Raw genomic sequence first — 20,671 nt, forward strand, 5'->3', positions numbered from 1 at the left:
AAAGTGTCTCCTTATCCCTGCTCAGTAAGCAAGCGTCTTTTACTGTACTCACTTTTTGGAAGGTTATTTGGTAACTTTTCTTGACGTTGCTATCTGTTTATAATTCTTAAATTTCTTTGCTGAATTTACTATGACTTCCTGATATAGTTGCTAACATTACTTTTTCTATCCCAAGAGCTCAACCAGTGGAGACAGGGGTTTTGGGTTGCTGTAGATTTAGCATGTTGCCTGATCTCTGGGCAGCTATTGTTTTTCAGGGTGTGGTGGGAGGGACTTTTGAATGAATTGATTTTCTTTCGCTGTACACTGAGCAGCCTTGAGGAATACCTTATCATTAGCCCCTTTTAAACTGCAGCACCTGGGTAGCCCCCCCGGACCCGGGTGCAATTACAGCGGCAAAGGTGCCCTTTCAAATCGCAGGGGGAATCTACCCATTAAATTGCCAACCCAGCAATTTAAGGGGGATCCTGGCTCCGCAATGACGCTTCACGCACTCACTGGAAGTACTGCCGGATGTTCAGAAGCTGGCAGCACACGCAAGTGCTGATGTCATCGCAATAAGCGGGTCGGCCATTTTCCTGTTCAAATTGCCTGTGGACGAGACCTAGGGAAGTTTAACTAGGTTCCCCGACTACCTATGAGGTAGGTCAGGGACCCAGTTGGATTCCGACTTGGTTGAGCGGGTCGAACCCTTTCTAACTGCTGCATAACTGGAGCACAAACCAGGCAAATTGCCTGGTTAACCCCATTTTACATGGCAGCTTGAAAGGCCCTATTGTTTTCGATCCACCCAACAGCTACTCCTCTTCAGTTGTGGTTTGTCCCTGCGCCAAATTCTCCAGTTTAAACTGTTAATATTACATTAAATATAGGTGTTAAACTTTATAATTTGATTTAATGTCAACAGGTGGAATTATCCTATGGACCAAATGTGGATGATCCACAATTTTTAAAAGCTTTTTTGATTCTTTGCCAAATTTAAATGATTTCATTCTAATTATAGGGAGAGAAGCCTCCAAACAAATCTGCTATGAATATTAACTCCTTTTCATTGGATTTGTTGATATTTGGAGAGTTTTTACATCCCAAGGATAAAGAATTTTCATTTTTTTCCATGTTTATCAGAAATATTCTAGGATTGACTATTTTTTGATTGATACATGTCTAGTTCCTTCTATTAAATACTGTGAATATGACGCAATTGCTATTTCTGATCATGCACCTTTGAAACTCTCTGTGGAGCTAATCTGACATCACTTCTGGCTGCCAACAATGACAATTTAATTCTACATTATTATAAGACCCAAAGATGACAGAGTTTGTTAAAAAAAAATCAAATCTTATAATTTTTTTTCAGTTTAATTCAATAGATGTCTAGCTTAACTATTTAGGACACATTTGAAGCTTTTTTTTATGGACAAATGATCTCCTATACAGCAAGCTTAAAGAAATGTATCAAGGAGAAACACTCTCAACTATCCAATCAGATTAACGAATAGAACATTCAACAACTTCTACTATAGATTTATTTAAGGAAAGAATAAAACTGCAAATACAACGCAACTTTCTTTTAACCTACCATATTGAAGTTCATCTTATGAAATCCAAAAGTGAATTTTATGTGCATGGAGGTAAGTCAGGTAAACGCTGAGCTGGCTAGTTGAAAGCTGTTTCAGCGAGGTGACAAATTATTAAAATCAGTAAAAATAATGGCAATGTTATCCTAGATCTTACAGAGATTAATAGGGTATTTCAGGATTTTTTTCAGAACTTGTATCAATCCAAATTTTTATCTAATTTTATGAATAATTTTTTTTTACAGCAATTAATTTCCTCAGATGATCAACATTCATTGGATGCTCCACTTTCAGAGGTGGGAATTTTTTAAGCTATATCTTTTCACTCTGGTAAAATACTAGGTTTGGATGGTTATACAATTGAGTTCTACAAGTTTTTTTGATCGTTTACTCAATCCTCATATCTAAAGGTTAAAGGTTCCATTACTGTCAGATAATACCACATTTAGAATGTAACATATGAAATTCTTTAACTTCATCTATCATATGGAAGACAGAGTCGCCACTTTATCAAGCACCCTCAAAAAGAGGGGGGGGCGTGGCAAGGTCAAGATGAGTGGGATTGGGGGGCGTGGCAAGATGGCGTAAGTGCCTTCCAGTCCTCTCCTGACTCTATCTTATTGTTTTGTCAAGAAATGCCCGTTAAAATTCTTTAAAAGTTTAGATAATTTCATTGCTGTTGATTTAACTTATGATGGTACAATTGGTGGAAAAGAGCAAAACAAAAACGACAACAGATCATCAAAAAACTAAATTTTCCAAAAGTTCAAGTTTTGGAGCCTACCTACAGGAAAGACACCGGGACTCAGCGTGAAATGGATCCCAGGAGAGAGGTACAGTGTTCGGATGTAGAGCTCTATGTTACATCGGTAGAGCCCCCTAAAGAGGGCGCCAAACAGCCTTTAGAACAAAGAGTTACTCAAAGGCATTTGTCAACTGTAGAGGTGGCGCTGCAAACTTCATCTCTTGAGATAGAAAAACCTTGATGTACTGGGAGAACTTAATACATTATGGACTGGGGAAAACCCCGGCCAGCGTCCTCCAGTCATTGCTGGAGAGGCTGTGGCTGGGGTTTCCACACGCAATCATACTACAAGGAAGGCAACCAGAATGAAGGAAGGAACAGAAGATCCTTTGGTTATGCAGAAGAAGCAGGAATTTGTTGAGCCAAAATCTCTTCCAATTGAAAAGATTTTTGTGAATCTTGAATCTAAATTATCTTATACAATGCAGGGATTATCCAAGATTATGACTGAATTTGGTACTAGGTTTAATACTCTGGTGAAAATACATTCTCAACAGATGGCTGAGTTTGGAGCTTTTAAGCTTGAAGTGAGAGATAAATTTAATTCGTGTGAAGAAGATATAGACGAAATACGGGATCAAGTTTTTGATGTGACCAAAATGGTCGAAGACTTACAAACTCAAAATAAAAATTTGGTGAAAAAGATTGATTATTTGGAAAACCAATCCAGTCGGAACAATATAAAGATTATTGGTTTGCCGGAAGGTATGGAGGGACCAGACCCAAGAAAATTTTTTACTGAATGGATTCTGCAGGTGCTGGGTCAAGAACATTTCCCAGAAGGTATAATACTGGAACGTGCTCACAGAGCCTTGCGTAGAAGACCTATTTCAGGTCAAAGTCCAAGACCTGTTTTGGTTCGTTGCTTGAATTATTACGACAGAGAAATAATTTTACGAGTGGCTATTAGAAATGCACAACAGAGAAAATCACCCTTGATGATTCAAAATAATCGAGTTTTCTTCTATGCGGATTTGAGTCAAGTTATGTTCCAACGACGGGAATTCAATCCTGCTAAAGAGTTGTTGTGGAAGAAAGGTTACAAGGCAACCTTTAGATATCCAGCTGCTTTGAAGGTTTTCCAAGATGGTTACCAACCAAAGTTCTTTGATTCTCCAAAGGAAGCTATAGCATTTGCTCAAGAGCTGCCAATTACTCAGTTTCAACAGAGACGTAGTCCGCCGCGATCTCTAAGGAGACAAGAGATAGAAGAAAAGAGCCGTGCTCCAAGAAGGAATGGTTGTAATGGTGACTCAGCAGTTGGAGCTGATTAAAAGAAGAGTTGTCCTTTTTTTTTCTAATGTATTTTTTTTAAAAAAAGGGATATTAAATAATGATGATGTTAGTTTAAGATGAAGTGAGAGTTGGGGGAGAGAACTGGATAGGCACTATTTCCTGAAAGTCATCTGCTACGTGTGAGTTATCTCACACCCATTTTTTTTTGGGAGTTACCGCATTGCGTGGTTTAGACGGGAGGGGGTATTTTTAACCTCCTACCCGTTTTTTTTTCCTTTTTTTGTATTATTAGATTAAAGAGTGAAGGGTTTTTTTTTGTTTAACGTAAAAAAAAAGCATAAGAAAGTATTTGATTGTTTAAAAAACTAAAAATTGATGTGGTTTTTTTTGTAAAGTTTATTCAGTAGATAAGGAATATTTGAAATTTAAATGTGAATGGGATGGATAAGTTTTTTTTTATATTTTTTCTTTAACTTTAAGGTGAAAGGAGTGGTAATTTTGGTGTATATTATTTTGCTATTTTAGTTATAGAACGAAGGGAATAATGGTGAAAGTTATAAATTGATTTGTACAATTCTTAATGAGGCTTGAATTTTGTTTGTGGTTTATGCTCCATTTGTTGAAGATATAGATTTCGTTGTAGATGTGTTTTTATTATTTGGATATCTGAATTTTAACGTAATGATTGGGGATATTTAAATGTGGTATTGGAGCTTTTATTGGATAACTATTCAAGAGTAAAAGGGAAAAATGGTGGAAGAGTACTAAAATTGAATTGTACAATGCTTAATGAGGTTTGAATTTTGTTTTAAGATGGCGGTTTATGTGACTAATATGATGATAGATGTGAAGTTAGTTGATATGGTGAAGGTTTATCTCTATAGAGAACTTTTTTTTTCTTTTTTTTTCATGCTACAATTTTTTTTAAGAATTGATTATTGTTTAAGAATTTTTGATAGATATCGTTACTAACTTTACTAATTTTTTAAATTAAGTTTGAGTTAAATATATGTTTCATCTTAACTCCGTTTGTTAAATATATGCATTTAAGTTTGATTTAAATATGTTTTTTTAAGTTTGATATCTTAGTATTAATTACTTTTCTTTTTGATAGTATTTTAATCGGTTATGTTTTTGTTTTTTTTGTAAATGGTTTTTTTTCTTACATATATTATTAACTTTATTAATTCTTCACTCTTTATTTTGGGGGGAAGGGGGGTTGGATTAATTTGAGTTGGGTTATTAATGTGTAATAATTATTGGGGAGGGTATAGTTTATTTAGATTACTGATACTGTATTGTAATTTTATTATTTTATTCTTAATTTTTTTTAAATGTAATCCTATATGTTATTCATGTTATAAAATCTTAAATAAAGTTTTTAAAAAAAGCACCCTCAAAGAAATGAGGCCCCAGCAAGGAACAACTTGTGACCCCTGGTTTACAAGACCAGGGCTCTAACCACTGAGTTATCGGAGCCGCTTTGTGAGGTCTTTAGAGATTCTATTCACCAAGGAACTCTACCGGTCATTTTATGAAGCATCAATCTCTCTAACATTCTTTAAAAAATAAAGATCCATCTGTGTGTCTTATAGACATATCACTTTTGAACGTTTGCTCTCAAATTCTTTCTAAACTTTTAGTGAATAGATTAGAGAATATTCTTCCTTAGATTATTGCAAAAGATCAAATTGGATTCATTTTAATGTTCGAAGACTAATGATTATCTATTCTGCTTCTGTTACTGATGTGTAGGTATCATTAGATGCAGAGAAATCTCTGGATAAAGTTGAATGGAGATATTGTACTTACCTGAAATTTTGGACAGGTTCAATTTTGGTTCCAATATGAGTTCTCCTTGTGATAGATGCAACACTGAGGTGGCTTCAATTGACTCGTATGTTTTGGTCATGTCCCGTGTTAGAAAAATTTTGGAAAGATTTTTAAAACTCTATCAATGATGCTGGTTCTTCAATTACAGCCTAACCCCTTAACTGGCCTTTTTTGGAAATTTACCAACGTCTGCATATCGAGTTATAGTTTTTTTTTCTACACAATTGGCTAGAAGAGCTATTATATTTAAATGGAAAGACTCTGGTTCTCCAAAATTATTTCAATGGCTTTCCCATGTCTTTCTTCAATCTAGAAAAAAAACTTTCCAGATGTAATATAATTCTTGCTGTTTTTTGGTATCTGTAAGTGTGAACCGCAGCTATGAATCCTCGAGATAGACCACTTAGTTGCTTTTTTTTAAATAAATAAATATATTTATCTATAAACTATTTTTTTAATCTGTTTTCTTTGTTAGAATTATTTCTAAATTGTCACATTTTCACTCTGTAATTTATATATTCTTGTACTATGGCAATTTGGACATTGTAATTGTTATTTCTATTCTCCTTATGCTGTGTACATTATGAAATGTTAATAAAAAGATTGAAAAAGAAAGGTTATTTGGGTGAGTGAGTCGAGTAGGTCGGGGACAGCAAAACAACGCTAACTGTTTGTACTGCCTCAAATCCTTCATTGGAGGTCAATTGACATCCTTGGTCTTCCAGGAGAATCCTCAGAACCTGGGGTTGAATTCCAAGGAAACTCTGCTCCACTCTTCACTCGATGAATGAAGAGCCATTAGCTGGAAACATTTGGGAATAGCACATTGCTTACCTTGGCTGTTCTGGTAATGTCACTGAATTTGTCTTCAGGCTTTTTTTTTCTGAGAATCATTCACCCATGCTGCCAGAGACACCATTGACAGCACTTTTTATTTTCCACCTTCCCAGCCCTCAATGCCAAACACTTGATCTCCAAATGACGCTCTTCATTCCTCCATTGTTGTTGACCAGATTGCTTGCCTCTCCATGCACTGTCATCAACAAAAAAAAGGGCTCTCATCGCTGCTCTGGGTCCAGTTCCCACCAAAGCAGCCGTATCCATCCACTACTAATGTAGATTACATTCCGTCCTATCCAGGCTAAAATTATTGCAATACACCCCCTTGTACACCATGTCAACTCCCAAGCAGTGATGACCAGTCCATTTAAATGAAGTAATCCTCAAATTTGCAAGTCTTCAAGATGTGTTAGACCTACAACCTTTTATATCACTAGACAATAGGTGCTGGAGTCAGCCAATTGGCCCATCGAGCCAGCACCACCATTTATCAGATCATGGCTGACAGAGAACTATGGTGAAATTTAACTAGTGAGCATCAAATGCTGCTGGTATACTTTCACAAATATTGTTGTGGTTGTTGGAGATGAATCATCCCACCTTCCACCACTTCACTGCAGAAATTGCTTCAACTGTGTCCGAGGCTTAATCACCTGCTTTAGCTTCCTTCCTTCAAACTTCAAAATAAAATCAGGTGAGAATGTTCATTTACCATTCCATTCACAACTACTCCAGAGATAAAGTAGCCTATGCCTGCATGCAGCAAGACCAAGACAACATTCAGTCTCAAGGTGATGCGGCCAGCAGCGTTCATGCCACAAAGATGTCAAACATTGACCATCTTCACAGCATAGAATCTACCCCCAACCAGACCAAGTCTAAGCATCTAGCCTTGATACTCAGTGGCATTAGTGTCCCCCTCTCCTTTATCATTAATGTCCTGGCAGTGTGGGGGGTGGGGGGGTCACCTTAGACCAGAAACAGAACAAGATAACATGGCTGCAAATTGGTTAAAAGGTGGAGTATCTTCTGGTGACTGACTCATTTCCCAACACCCAAAGCCCTTTTCATCAACCAAGTAAAGGTCGGGAGTGAAATGGAATATTTTCCACTTGCTTGCATGAGCACAGGTCCACAGGAACCTCACACTATCTGGGGCCTGGTAACTAATTTGATTGGCCAAAATATTTATTCCTTGTCACCAGGATACAGAACTTTGTTCAAAATGATCGCCTATTACTTATTTGTGTTACTCCAACAGCACGACCTAAACCAGAACTATTACCAGAGAGGATAATAACCAAGTTCAAAGTCCAGATTTATTATCAGAGTACATACATAACATCACATACATCCCGAAGGTTGTTTTCCCTGGGGGTGAGTCAGAATCACCAGTTATTGGTAGTGCAAAAAAATCTGTACTCAACGTACACAAGTAAACAAAGAAATGTAAACAGACTGAAGTGTACGATACCTGGGGCGAGGCAGAATTAGTACTTTCTGGTTGTGCATAAAACTGTACTCAAGACGATACATATAAATGTAAACAAAGAAAGAAATGTGAACAAACTGACTGTGCAATACAGAGAAAAAAATCAATGAAGTACAAAAGTAAGAGTCCTTAAATGAGTCCCTGATCGAGTTTGTTGTTGTGGTGTCTGATGTGGAGGGGCAGCGGCTGTTCCTGAACCTGGTGGGTAGCAGCGAGAACAGAGTGTGAGCTGGGTGATGTGGATCCTGGATGATTGCTGCTACTCTCCGTCAGCAGGCTTCCCTGCAGATGTTCTCGATGGTGGGGAGGCTTTTGCCTGTGATGTCCTGGGCTGTGTCCACTACCTTTTGCAAGTCTTTAAGACCCAAACCAGATCAGGGTGCAGCCAGTTAACACACTTCCCACTGCACGCGTAGAAATCTGCCAGAGTTTCTGATATCATACCGAACCTTTGTAAACACCTGGGGAAGTAGAGGTGCAGGTGTGCTTTCTTCACGATGCCATTTGTGTGTTGGATCTCAGAAAAGATCCACCATGATAGTTACTGCAAAGAACTTACATTTTTTCACCTTCTTCACCCCTGATTGCTCAATGATTACTGGATTGCACACCTCTGGTTTTCCTTTCCTGAAGTCAATGACCAACTCCTTTGTGGCATTGAGTGCAGTTTTTCTTGGTAAGTAATGGCAGCGCCATCATTGTGTTACTGTAGGTTCTTCAAAGTCATTTGGCATCTTAAATGGGGAAACTCATCATGAATCCTTCATCAGCTCATCTTGAAGTTGCTTCTAAACATCATGTGCGCACGGTTCAAGGTGGCTCACCAAGACATCAGGATCAAGTAGTAAATGCAGGCCTGATCAGCAATAACACCTCCTGAAATAGGAATTTTAAAAATTACAAATGAAACTCTGCATCTTCTACAATTATGCTTTCCAGCCACTAGTTTTCACTCCCATCAGCTCCCATGTACCCAATGACTACAAAAAGGCTGCAATATTGCCTTAATCCTCCAAGGACACTTCATAAAAATATCTTAAAAAATAAAAAAACTAACAGTAGAAGGAAAATAAATTACACTTAGGCAATGCCCTTTCTTGCGGTCTAACTATAGGATTTAAATACAAATTAAAGGCTGGAGCTCTATTAACTGATCCAAATGTTAATAAACATTATGTCCATGGGCTCTTTTTGCAGAGAGAATTTTGCTGTCACAAGATAACCACCTCTTAATACAAGCACATTATAATGGGCTATCGGCAGAGTGTTTGGTAATATTTCAAGAAAGATTTTCAAAAACTTCTAACTGAAGTTTAAAAGCAGCAGAGACCATTACATTCTCAAACTTAATGAGAACTCTAGTTAGATGTTATTTTTCAAATAAACTAGGTTTAATCCATTTACAAGGGAAACTGCCGCACATAGCTATAGCAAATAAAGGATGGCATGATATTTGAGCAATTATTGAGAATGGTGGACGCCTTAATGGTGCAGCACTCTTGATGAGTGTAGCAGAGATTTAAAGAGTCAAGAAAGGCATTTATAAGCAAGACAACCAGTATGAAGAATGGCTGCATCAATGAAGACTGAGTCATGATACCCTAGAAACATACAATAGGTCAATATTTTCAGAGGGGAAAAGTAAAGAACAGTTTAAATTGCCGAACCATGAGAGTGGAAGGTCCAGATGTTGGAAAAAAGTAATGCTATTTCTGTGATGTTGAAATATTTGTTGGTACTCTCAATGTCTTTTTTTAAAAAAAACTTACTTCTCTGCAAGCTTCCGTTTTTAGCTTTCATCATTTTATTTCCCTATTCCTCCTGGGGTGAATTACCAATTCATAGTCAGACTTTCGCTAGAATTTCTTCCTTGGGACTTTGTGAACAAATCAATTATTAATTTTTTTTAAAACTTTGTTGGCAAAGCAGTTTGACTCCTTACACAAGAAGTAAATCACAAAAACACTGACTCCTTATACAGCTCCGGTTCTTTAAATTCTATTTTGCAATACATGCCATGTTACAAATGGTCTGGGGCAATTTGGTTTGTGAAATGGAAGACTATACTTACCATTTCAGTCAGAAAAAACAAAGATGCTGTCCAACTGAAACAAAAGAAAATCTAAGTAAGTTAAAGATGAAAGTCTGCAGAGGCTCTGGTCGAAAGGCAAAACAAATGTGCTGAACAAACTCAGCATGTCACACAGTTATCTGTAGGAACCAACGTTTCAATGAAGTTGGTTATAGCTCTTTTATGAAATAGTTTTTTTTTGGAATGGTTTCTTTTTTCATTTTTTTTATTTTCTTTTTTTAATCATTCTTTTATGCATTCTTTTTTAATTATTCTTTTGAAACTTTCATCTTTTTCCTCTGTATCCATATATATATATATATATATATATATACACATACAAAATTTTAAATTTTTTTTTTTAAACATTGTATATTGCAAACCATTCCATTGTGGGACTTTATTTCAAATGTGAACATGCCTCTATTAGAAATTCAGATACAATCAGTAAAACAGAAATAAAGACAAATTGAAACGTATAAACTGTTACAAATTCAGCAACAATATCACCCAATGAAGTAACATTTTACTGAAGTGTGCAAGAAACTTGCACTGAATTCACATTTTAACCTAAAAATACATTGATATTCTATGTGTTCGCAATTATGAACAAATCTATTATACAAGTATTTACTTACATAAGAAATTAATTGGATATCTGTTTGCTCCATCCCCACAAAATAAAAGCGCTGCAATGAGAAATTCTAAATGCTTAACTACCATCAATTCTTTATCAATATAATCCATCTTTTGTGTTGAACCCCATCATGGTATTGTTTTTCTTCACAGTTCACCTGGTGTGACCACCTCGAACTACAATCCCCTTCTATTCTTCTCCTCTGCCTTCCCTGCATCAGTCTTCCAATAGTGTGCTCTAAGTGCATGGGATGAGACAATAAGCTGTGCACGACAACAAGGTCAACGAGGATAGACATCAAAAGAAAGTCACTGGAATCCTCCAGAATAATTGTGAGAAAAAAAAACATGACATTCAGAAAATGTGAAGACATATCTTTGAATGTTTCAAAGAGCCAAAGCCAAGTTTGATCCGAGCTAAGTTCAAAGGATAAACTTGATTTCCAGTTTTTAGTATTTTTGTGAAAATTTCTATGGAAAAGATGAAGGCTGCTTTAAGTATGTTACACAAGGTACAGTGAATCAGTAGACATTGTGACTCTTGGTAAGGGAGATAGTAAGGTATAATTTTCAACTGTTATTGACAATCACCACATTTTTGTTTTAAACCTAGCCCTAAAGTTATGCTCCATCTTTACAATTACTCTAAATTTTGATCAAAGAGGAAGAGAGAGGGTAATTCATGATTGGCTTTTTGAAATATCAATGATATTACAGAATTCCTACCAATTACATTTTCAAGCATAGCGACAGGACATCCATCATCAACCTCAAAAACCTTCCAGACAGTTGTGCAGGATGCAAGAGTCCATGAATGCATACTGTTATGGACTTCTCCTACAGACAATCGGCTAAAACAGAGCATCAGGATAGTGTCTACCTTTAGCAAAGAATTATGCAATTGGAAAGTTAATGTACGTCAGGCATGGACTGTGACATAAATGACAGTGGGATGGTAATTGGGTTAATCACAAGATGGCACTGTTTCCAGTTTTTCCTCATTATTTCGTCACCTGAAATTGTCATCAAAAGTAATGATCAAATTTCTTGGCAGCAGTCACATTCCTTTATATAAAAGAAACAATTGCAGAACCCAGATGTGACAGATGGAGGAATGTCAAGATACTGAAAGGAATTAATCCTCACAGCGGGAACTTGAAACTCCCATGATTCTAGACATTTTGGTTTTTGGGACTTGAGTTTAAGGAAGATTTTACTTCCTAAACCTTGAAAGAGTGATTTGTAAAATGGTACTCTGTTACACCGTGTGTTTTCTCACACAGATTCTGCAATAACACTGTTCTATTTAAAGCTGCATTTCCAGAGAAATTGAAAATGTAAATTAGTTTACATCAGTTAATCATATATCTGCAAGGGCAGAGTTATTTTAATTTCAGCAAATTAAAATTTTCAAGCTTTTTAAACAGAGCATTTGGTGTGGTTTTTTTTGTTGCCTCGCTGGCAATATCGTGCAGTCTTCAAAAAGTCAGAGAACTTTTGCTTCTGCAGTTTATCAAGCTTGCAAAAAAAGTAATTTATCCCGCTGAATAAAAAAAATGCACCAGAAATTGTGCAACAGAAATTCAGGACCTTTCTCCACAATTCCCAATACTCAAATCAAATTTGGAAATAAGCAGGTTTCTTTATGTGCAGAATGAGACATTGAATGAAATGTGATGAATGTTCATTGGAAACCATGAAATATTGGTATATAGATTATTGACACTGTGGATTGTATAGTCCATGCTCAAGAAGGATTCTGATGGCAAGCAGCCATTTCAATTGTACAAACGTCAACAGGAATTAAAGTTCAAACACTTATGCAGGCATCTTAATATGAAAGAGACGATTCTTCTTTCCTTCCAGATATCCATGTCTCCAAAGTCTGCTAAACTTCAACCAATGGGTGGGTGCTTAATATTTTAAGTACAATGCACATCATGGAAATTAGGAATAGTGGGTGAGAGTAATGTTAAAATAATGTTTTGCAACAATGCCCAAAAGGTTACTTATTTTGCATCCACTGCAGTAATTCTATCCCCAAAAAATAGTTCTGAAAAAATTTTGACCAATAAACAATTATGCGCCTTAACTGGCAATGAATTGAGAGAAAGAGCTCAGATTGAATGCACGGACCTATTCAAATTATTAATGAAATATCAAAAATGGTGGAACATTACAATGTCCGATTTCTTAGCTGTTCATGGGTGTTGGGGAAACCAAATAATAAGAAAAATCAAAGCACAGCCCAATGAAAATTATGAAAAGCAAATTCAAGTAATGAGGATGTTGATAAATTTCCTGATTAAAAAAAGCAAATAAATAACAAATTAATAAAATACCTTGTTTAGCATTTAAATCATAATCAAACCAGTGGACCATTGCAACTTTAAATCGGTATAGGAAGTAGTTACCATTCACAAAACTCCGCTTCAAGGATTACAAACTTTATCCAATTGAACACAGTATCATCGTCAACACCTGCCATCTTGGTTCTTTACCCACCAACACAGCTGTTCAGGATCATATAATGAATTCTCTTCCCTCAACTATTCAAATGGATGTTTCTTTCACTACTTGCTATTAATTCGCTCTCCACGTGAGATGGATTGTAATGTTTCGATTGTTCTTTAAGGAAAAAAAAACTATCAAAAATGTTCTTCTGATCCAAAAGAAGACAAAGTATATACACAATTTTAATATACATTCATACAAGGACTTTGTGAAAGCATAATGTATTTCTGGTTACTCCCCATTTCACCAAATGTTTTCCATCCCCCCCCCAATAGTTTTGTGATTTCCCTTCTTTGGGGCAATAGAACGATCCTAAAAGCACAGAAAGAAAAGTAACAAAGCTCTTTTGTATTTTTCACCAAAAATGTTGCAAACTCATTTCTTTCTTTAAATACACAATAAAAATGTTTCTGTAAAATTAGTAAATATCTCTAAACACAAAGAAATTTGCAAAAGTTCATGACGATATTATGGAAATTCTAAATCCCATCATCGTCTCCAGGAGCGAGATTCATCATCTTCCTCTTCGTCGTCATCATCTTCACGGAAGGGATCCACCGGCTCTGATGCCTTAACAGGAAGAAACAAAATTGCTTAAAGGCACCATTTCAAAATGTTTGAAAGCAAGGACCAGACGAACCAAATCTTACATTTGAAGTCTGGCAAGATAGTTACTTCTGAGCTTAATTTTGAATTAAAAGCAAATTAAAAAAAGAGGCCAGATACGAGCCAAACTAAAACAAAGCTATAGATGCAAACAAATCACTGGAGGTACAGTGTCTAAGTGGTATGGGGCAGTGGATTTGGGGGGGGAGAAAGGAAATGTCAATATTTTGCAAATCTAAAACAAGGCACATACTGCTGATTGACATTTGTTCGATATTATCAAAGGGTTACTTTGTGCCCAAACAAAATTGTGAAAAACAAAATGAGCTGTTTAAAAGCATGCAATGAATTCTTTCAACTTTTCCAAATTGGCATTTTGGAATACAATCTATAGAGTTCAATCATCTAGCTTGCTAAACAATGAAATAACATCCATTCACAACCCAAAGAACTATGGTATTTGAAAGTCAAATCTCCAACTCAAAATTTACAACCCAGAGAACCTGTGTATAATTTTGAGATTGCTAGTGTCCCTCAAAGATACAATGGTGCAGATGAACACATTTTGGTCAGCATTTGCAATTAAGACATTAGCAGGAAGCTTGGTTCCTCTATTAAAGGAAAGATAAACTTGCCTTAAAGGGAACACTACAAGTGCTTACGTGACTGACCTGGCATGGAAGCAAATGTCCTACATGATGGGATAATGCAATGTTGAGAAAAATGAAAGATACCATTGATGCCTGAAGCATTCCATGCTACAAGGATATTTCACTTAAGTGAGGGGAAAAAGAACCAATTGCAGAACAAGGGACTGACACAAAGAGAAATTCCTCCACCTAGATGGTGATTCTTTGGAATTCTCTTAAGATAGAAGCAGAAATAGGCTATTCAGCACACTGAGTTTGCCCTGCCATTCAATCATGAGCTGATCCATTTTCCCATTCAGCCCCACTACCTGGCCTTCTCCCCATAAACTTTGATGCCCGGAGAAAGCTCAACTGTTGAACATAATCAAGCGGGAGGTTGATAATTATTGGATACAAAAGATTCCAAAACATGGCTAGAAGGGTTTTGAAAAATGGTATTGCATTTAAAAAGTTATGGTATTGAAGGATGAGATAAATCTGAAAGGTTAGTATTCATCAACTCTTCTACACAAACACAACAAAAATGCATGGAAAAACCAAACAAAAGGACAAGGGCAACTTTGTTTTTAAAATTATGCAGAGGAGTTTCCAGTTAGCATCTTGGCAGAATCTCTACTAAGAATTTATAGAAAAAAAAATACACTTAACCTTAAGATGGATCTTTGCACAACCTAAATCCAATAATAGCAATGTTTTTGGCAAAGCTTTCTCACCAAATGCACCCACAAAAGATACCATTATACAAAATTTTTGTTATCTGTGAGAGACAGGAGCAGGTTTTCTCCCATAAACCCAAATCTACAGTGATCTCTGATGCTTTCTCCTCGAGATTCAATGCAACTCCCAAAATAAACAAGATTTCCCCACAATGTTTTGAAAGCATTTCCACCATAAAATGTATAGATAACAGAAAGCAAATTAGATTGGTCAAGGTTTTGATATCACAAGGCTTTGAAGAATCATTGATACAAAAGTGGACTGAAACTAATCACCATGTTCATATACAATGACTGGTTACTCTGTTACCCCTTTTACATAGAAGATTCAAGCAGAGGATTATCCGACTTTCAAAAGCTTGTGTGAATGCGTCGAAGGCAGATTGGGGGGGTGGGGTTCGAACTTACCCAGCTTTTGTCCACCAAGGTAGGCAGGTAGTGTCAAAGGTAAAGCAGGGCTGTACTACATGCCCCACCTCTTTTACTTCGGGAAGCCAGCTTGCTATGTAAAAGGACTCACCGACCCGTCTTTTCTTCTAATCTGTGAACAAGTAAGCCGGCTCCCAGAGGCGGGTTGTGTATTCGCCAATAACGCGGATTTTCAGTGTAAAAAAGGTTAAAAGTGTGTACATGTATTGTGAGCACACAGATTTGTGGATAGATTTGTGGACATTCATGAAAGATGAAATTGGATTTGGGTTGATGTAAATAAGATTTATGAAAATGTTGCAAGAAGAGGAAAATTTAAGGTTTTGAAAAAAATGAATTGTTTTCTCAAGCTAATGCCTAAAAATGGGAGGTGTGTTATTATGAGGATCCACTTGCCTGAGCAGATAGACTAAGAGGCATAGATTTAAAGTAAGTCAGATTTAGAGGAATTGTTTTTCTATCCAAAAGGTGGGGATCTAAAACTCAATGCCTCAAGTGCTGACAGAAACCCAACCACTCATATTTAAATCGTACTTGGATGCAGACATAGAGTACCATGTCTCACAGGATCACAGACCAAATGCTGGATGGCAGGATTAGGTAGGCAGTTCTTTCCCAGGTAAAATTGACAATGGTGGAATGACCTCCTTCAGTGTCATAAATTTTCAATGATCTTATCCTAGCATTTGATGTCTGCCATGAACCTCTGGGACTATTGCTATTGCGTGCAAGATGAATGGAAAGAGAACTAATCTTCAGAGACTAGTAGACATCACATTTTTAAATTGTTTCTTTGTGTCCTAAACCAGCAAGCAGTAGCAAATTATTTGAGGTAGTGATGGACAGCAAGTCTCATTATTCAAAATAAAACAGACCATCTAGCATTTGGTCTGTGATCCTGTGAAACGTGGTACTTTATGTCTGCATCCAAGTACGATTTAAATATGAGTGGTTGGGTTTCTACCAGCACTTGAGGCATATTGTCCTCTGCAATATGAAGGTTCAAGCTGCACACATGGAATCAACAGGACTTCTCCACAAGTTCCGCGTTCCTGTGTTGGCCTGAATCAGCAAGGTTCTTTTGAGTCCTTCTGCAAGCTGTTCTCTCACATCTGAAGGCGTGACAGTCTCTGCAAATTATATCACATGCCCTCACCTTTCTGATGGGTCTGAAACATCACCCCTGCAACACTCCATCTCCGCTCAGTTGCCGAAAATCTCTGGTGTTTAACCCTTTTTATTTCAGATATTCAGCTTTTTGTTCTTGTTTTTCAATTCCTATAGTTGGCACAATTATCTCCAGCAATAATTGGAATCATAGAAGTAAAATTGTCACTGAGCTCACAAATCAGAAAAAGAATGAAAATATAAGATACAAGGCCCATTTCAACTCACTCTGCTCCAGAAGATTGTAATGCACATTTCCTTTCCTACTTAATTTGAGTCACTATTCTTAACTACTAGTTCCAAACATGGTCTTTGGAGTTACAGCTGTACTTATGACAAAAAATAATTTGTCCGATTCGAGAAGAAATACTTCTTACCCGATTTTGCCAATTTTCTTTAGTAATTAAAATGGTGAGGACGGTGTCAATTCTCTTATTTTCACAACAAAAAACACAACTTCTTTACTGCCTTTAATGGCTTAGCAATATTCAAATTATAATGCCATTTGCAAAACTGGAACAAAATTAAACAGTGTGTGTGTGTGTGTGTGTGTGTGTGTGTGTGTGTGTGTGTGTGTGTGTGTGTGTGTGTGTGTGTGTGTGTGTGTGTGTGTGTGTGTGCAAGAGCCAAATGTATACATGTGTGAGTGTGCGTGCAAGAGCCAAATGTATACAAGTGTGCGTGTGCGCGAGAGCCAAATGTATACAAGTGTGTGTGTGCGCGCAAGAGCCAAATGTATACAAGTGTGTATGTGCCCGCAAGAGCCAAATGTAATCAAGTGTGTGTGTGTGTGTGTGTGTGTGTGTGTGTGTGTGTGTGTGTGTGTGTGTGTGTGTGTGTGTGTGTGTGTGTGTGTGTGTGTACGCATATAATTTGGCATAGACAAGAGCCAAATGGACTTTTTCTGTGCTGTGCTATTCTATGGGTCCATATAGTGCAAGTCTTTAAAATTTGAAATTGATTCTAACCTTGCCCATCTTTGTAGACTACCTCAAATTGAACATGCAAGCTGGTTGGCCCAAACCTCAGCTTTTTTTTTAAAAAACATCAAATATATAGAGCTTTGAAAAGTACAGCACAGCTTTCATTCCTCCCCACAACCCCCTACATATCTGCACTAATCATGATCCCATCCACATGGTTCATATGTCTCAAGTGCTTGTTTAAATGCCTCATGTATTTCTGTTGTATCTGCTTCCATCATCTCCCTGGCATTGTGTTCCAGGGACCTACCATGCTTTGTGTTTAAAAAAAAACACCTTACCCAACTCCTTTAAATTTTCCACTGATCACCTGAAATCACTCACATTTTCACCCAAGGAAAAATACTCTCAGACTAAGTACCCTATTCTCTGCTTCATAATTATATCTACTTACATTCGATCATCCCATCAGCCTCCAATGCCCCTGCAAAAACGATTCAAAATTTGTCCAACCCTTTCTTATTGCTTAGAAATGCCAATCCAAGCAACATCCTGGTGAACCTCTTCTGCACCCTCTCCAAATCCTGCATATTCCTGAGGAATGATAACCAGAATTGCACACAGTACTTCAAATATGGCCAAATCAAAGTACTGTATTGTACGTGCTGCAACAAGTGTCCTGATTGACAAAATCAAGTAGGTGGGACACCTTCTTTATCATCCTGTCCACGTGATGTCACTTTCATAGAGCCATGAACTTACACTGGAGATCTCCTCTGTTCATTTTTAGACGGCAGGCATGTAACAGCACAATCAAACAATTTTGCCGTTGCCCGGTCAGTCTAAAAAGGAATGTGCAGGAATTTGGAGTCAATTCCTGCACCGCGATTTATTCTGCAGGACTTTTTGGAGTAAGCCTGCAGTGTAAATTGTACCAGAAAAATTCATTGACGATCATCCACTCCACTACACATCCAACCACCAGTACTCAAGTACTTGCAGTTTAAAAAGGTGCCCAGTGTAAATGACCACACAGGCAGTAATTATGTTAATTTTTTCAGCAATTTTCCAAACATTGCAGTCTAAATACCATAAATGATTCCAGGGTCCTGCCACTTGCTGGGTAATTTCTTCTTTCATTTGACATCCAAATCAACTGCACACCTCACACATGCCCAGATTAAAGGACATCTGGCACTTCGCCACTCTTATTTCAAACTAACCTATAAGCTACTATATCTTTGACAACCTTCCTGGCTATACACAACTCCAATTTTCATGTCATCTGCAAACTTACAAATCAGACCACCACCTACATATTACTCAATCAAACTTTTGGACTCCATGTCCCCATTTTTGCTGGAATACCAACAAGCGCATATACTCCGTGTCCCAGTTTTCCAGGACTGGTTTTATACCCAACCACTTGCTGGCTCATACTGGTGTTTGAACTGTAGTTTACCCATGGACCCAGTCTGGAGTATAATATTATGAAAGGTTAAAGATGGCCAGAGTCCAAAGGGTTAATGCATATTACAAAGGAAAGAGGTCCCAGCACTGATCCGAGCAGAACACTGCTGGCCACAGATACCTAGTCAGAAAAACACCCTCTAGCCAAAATAATTCTTCTATGATAGAGCCAATTTTGGATCCAATTGACTAACTCAGCATGGATCAAATGCAACCATCTTCTGAATCAGCAGATCATGACAGAGCTTGTCAAGTGCTTTACCATATCAAATGTCACCAAGCAGCTAACTGCCACATACTCACTGACTGATCTAAAACCCACACCTCAAAATTGACTATCATCTATGTATTTACTCCCTGCAAAAAGCATGAAAATATTAATAAATGCAAATATTAAAGAAATGGACAGCAGTTTCAAAGAACTAGCAGTGGTACAGAAGAATTACCTCATTTTGTGTTAAGAATGAACAAGTAGCAAATTCCTTGACAGTTATTTTCTCTTCACAAGCCCAGCAAAAGCATTTCAAATTTTATTTCACGAGTGCTGGAACACAAATGGATCACAGGCACTTGCAAAACAGAAATGCCCAAGGATATTAGCAAGAAATATGAACCATTTCTATTTTATCGCCTCAGATGTCTAATCAGCTGAGCATTGAATTTTTGAGATTTATTCAATTTCCATTTGCATGGCATTTCACACGGAAATTCACAGCATGGAAAATAATTTAATTTTGTTGATTGCTGGAATTGATTCTATTTCTAGGCCAAAGTAACACCTTTGATTAAAGGAATGGAGGAAGAAGAAAGCCTAACCCTTGCCAGGGATTAAAAACAAGCAAGTGCAATACACTGGGAGATCAAAATTTGGTTTCGATGGAAAATACTAAGATAGTTGCTGCTCTCCTGTAAGAAATGCCTATATATATATATATATATATATATATGTATATATATGTATATATATATATGTATATATATGTATATATACATGTATATATATGTGTATATATATATGTATATATATATATATATATATCTATATACACACACACATACACACGTAGGTGTGCCAGGACGATGGGTCTGACCTGTCTGATGGTCACATCACACAGGAGGGTGCCTACTGGGATGTCCCAAAGTTGTAGTCCTGAAATGGCTGTTCTATACTGGGACATCTCCTTCATCTGCACCTCCATCAATGCCACGAAGTCCACATCTTTAAACAGTGCGTGGATACTCTGCCGGGCCACCACGTTGTCTTTTCCCCAAGACGTGCCTCACATCCATGGTGTACTCAGAAATGTACGAGAGGTGACGCTGTTGGCGGGCAGACCAGGGGTCAAAAATCTTGGCTAGGGCAAAAGTCAGGGGTTTGTGATCCGTGAAGGCATTGAAAGTCCTGCCCTCGAGGAAGAACCTGAAATGGTGGATAGCTAAATACAGCATCAGTCAAAAGCATTGTATTTTAGCTCTGGGGCACGTAAATGTTTGCTGAAGAAAGCCAATGGTTGCCAACTTCCTTCAATCTGTTGCTCCAGGACTCCACTGATCACTGTTCCCGAAATGTCCACTGTCAGGGTTGTTGGAGTGTCTGCCCTGGGGTGTGCTAGGAGAGCAGCGCCTGCTAGCACTTCCTTGGGCTTCACGAAAGCCTCCGTTGACTTCTCATCCCATGTAATGTCCTTTGCTTTGTCCGCTATCTG

General features: G+C 37.4%; 1 protein-coding gene and 1 long non-coding RNA gene across 2 annotated transcripts in view; one reads left to right on the forward strand and one right to left on the reverse strand.

Moving 5' to 3' along the window:
- LOC138743186 (uncharacterized) overlaps positions 1–5,977 on the forward strand; it is a 95,842-nt gene extending 89,865 nt beyond the window's left edge. The window contains exons 2-3 of the long non-coding RNA XR_011344701.1: positions 1,823–1,873; positions 5,374–5,977. This is a non-coding gene — a long non-coding RNA (uncharacterized lncRNA). The remainder of the gene's footprint in view (positions 1–1,822; positions 1,874–5,373) is intronic.
- Positions 5,978–7,596: 1,619 nt separating this feature from the next.
- Positions 7,597–20,671, reverse strand: part of rbm27 (RNA binding motif protein 27) — a 122,535-nt gene continuing 109,460 nt past the window's right edge. Inside the window, exons 21-22 of the mRNA XM_069898128.1 lie at positions 9,855–13,574; positions 7,597–8,659 (exon numbers count right to left, since the gene is read on the reverse strand). Coding sequence (XP_069754229.1) covers positions 13,494–13,574 — 81 coding nt within the window. The 3' untranslated portion in view covers positions 7,597–8,659; positions 9,855–13,493. The remainder of the gene's footprint in view (positions 8,660–9,854; positions 13,575–20,671) is intronic.

Source organism: Narcine bancroftii, chromosome 9, assembly GCF_036971445.1.
Source record: "Narcine bancroftii isolate sNarBan1 chromosome 9, sNarBan1.hap1, whole genome shotgun sequence".
Classification (NCBI taxonomy): domain Eukaryota; kingdom Metazoa; phylum Chordata; class Chondrichthyes; order Torpediniformes; family Narcinidae; genus Narcine; species Narcine bancroftii.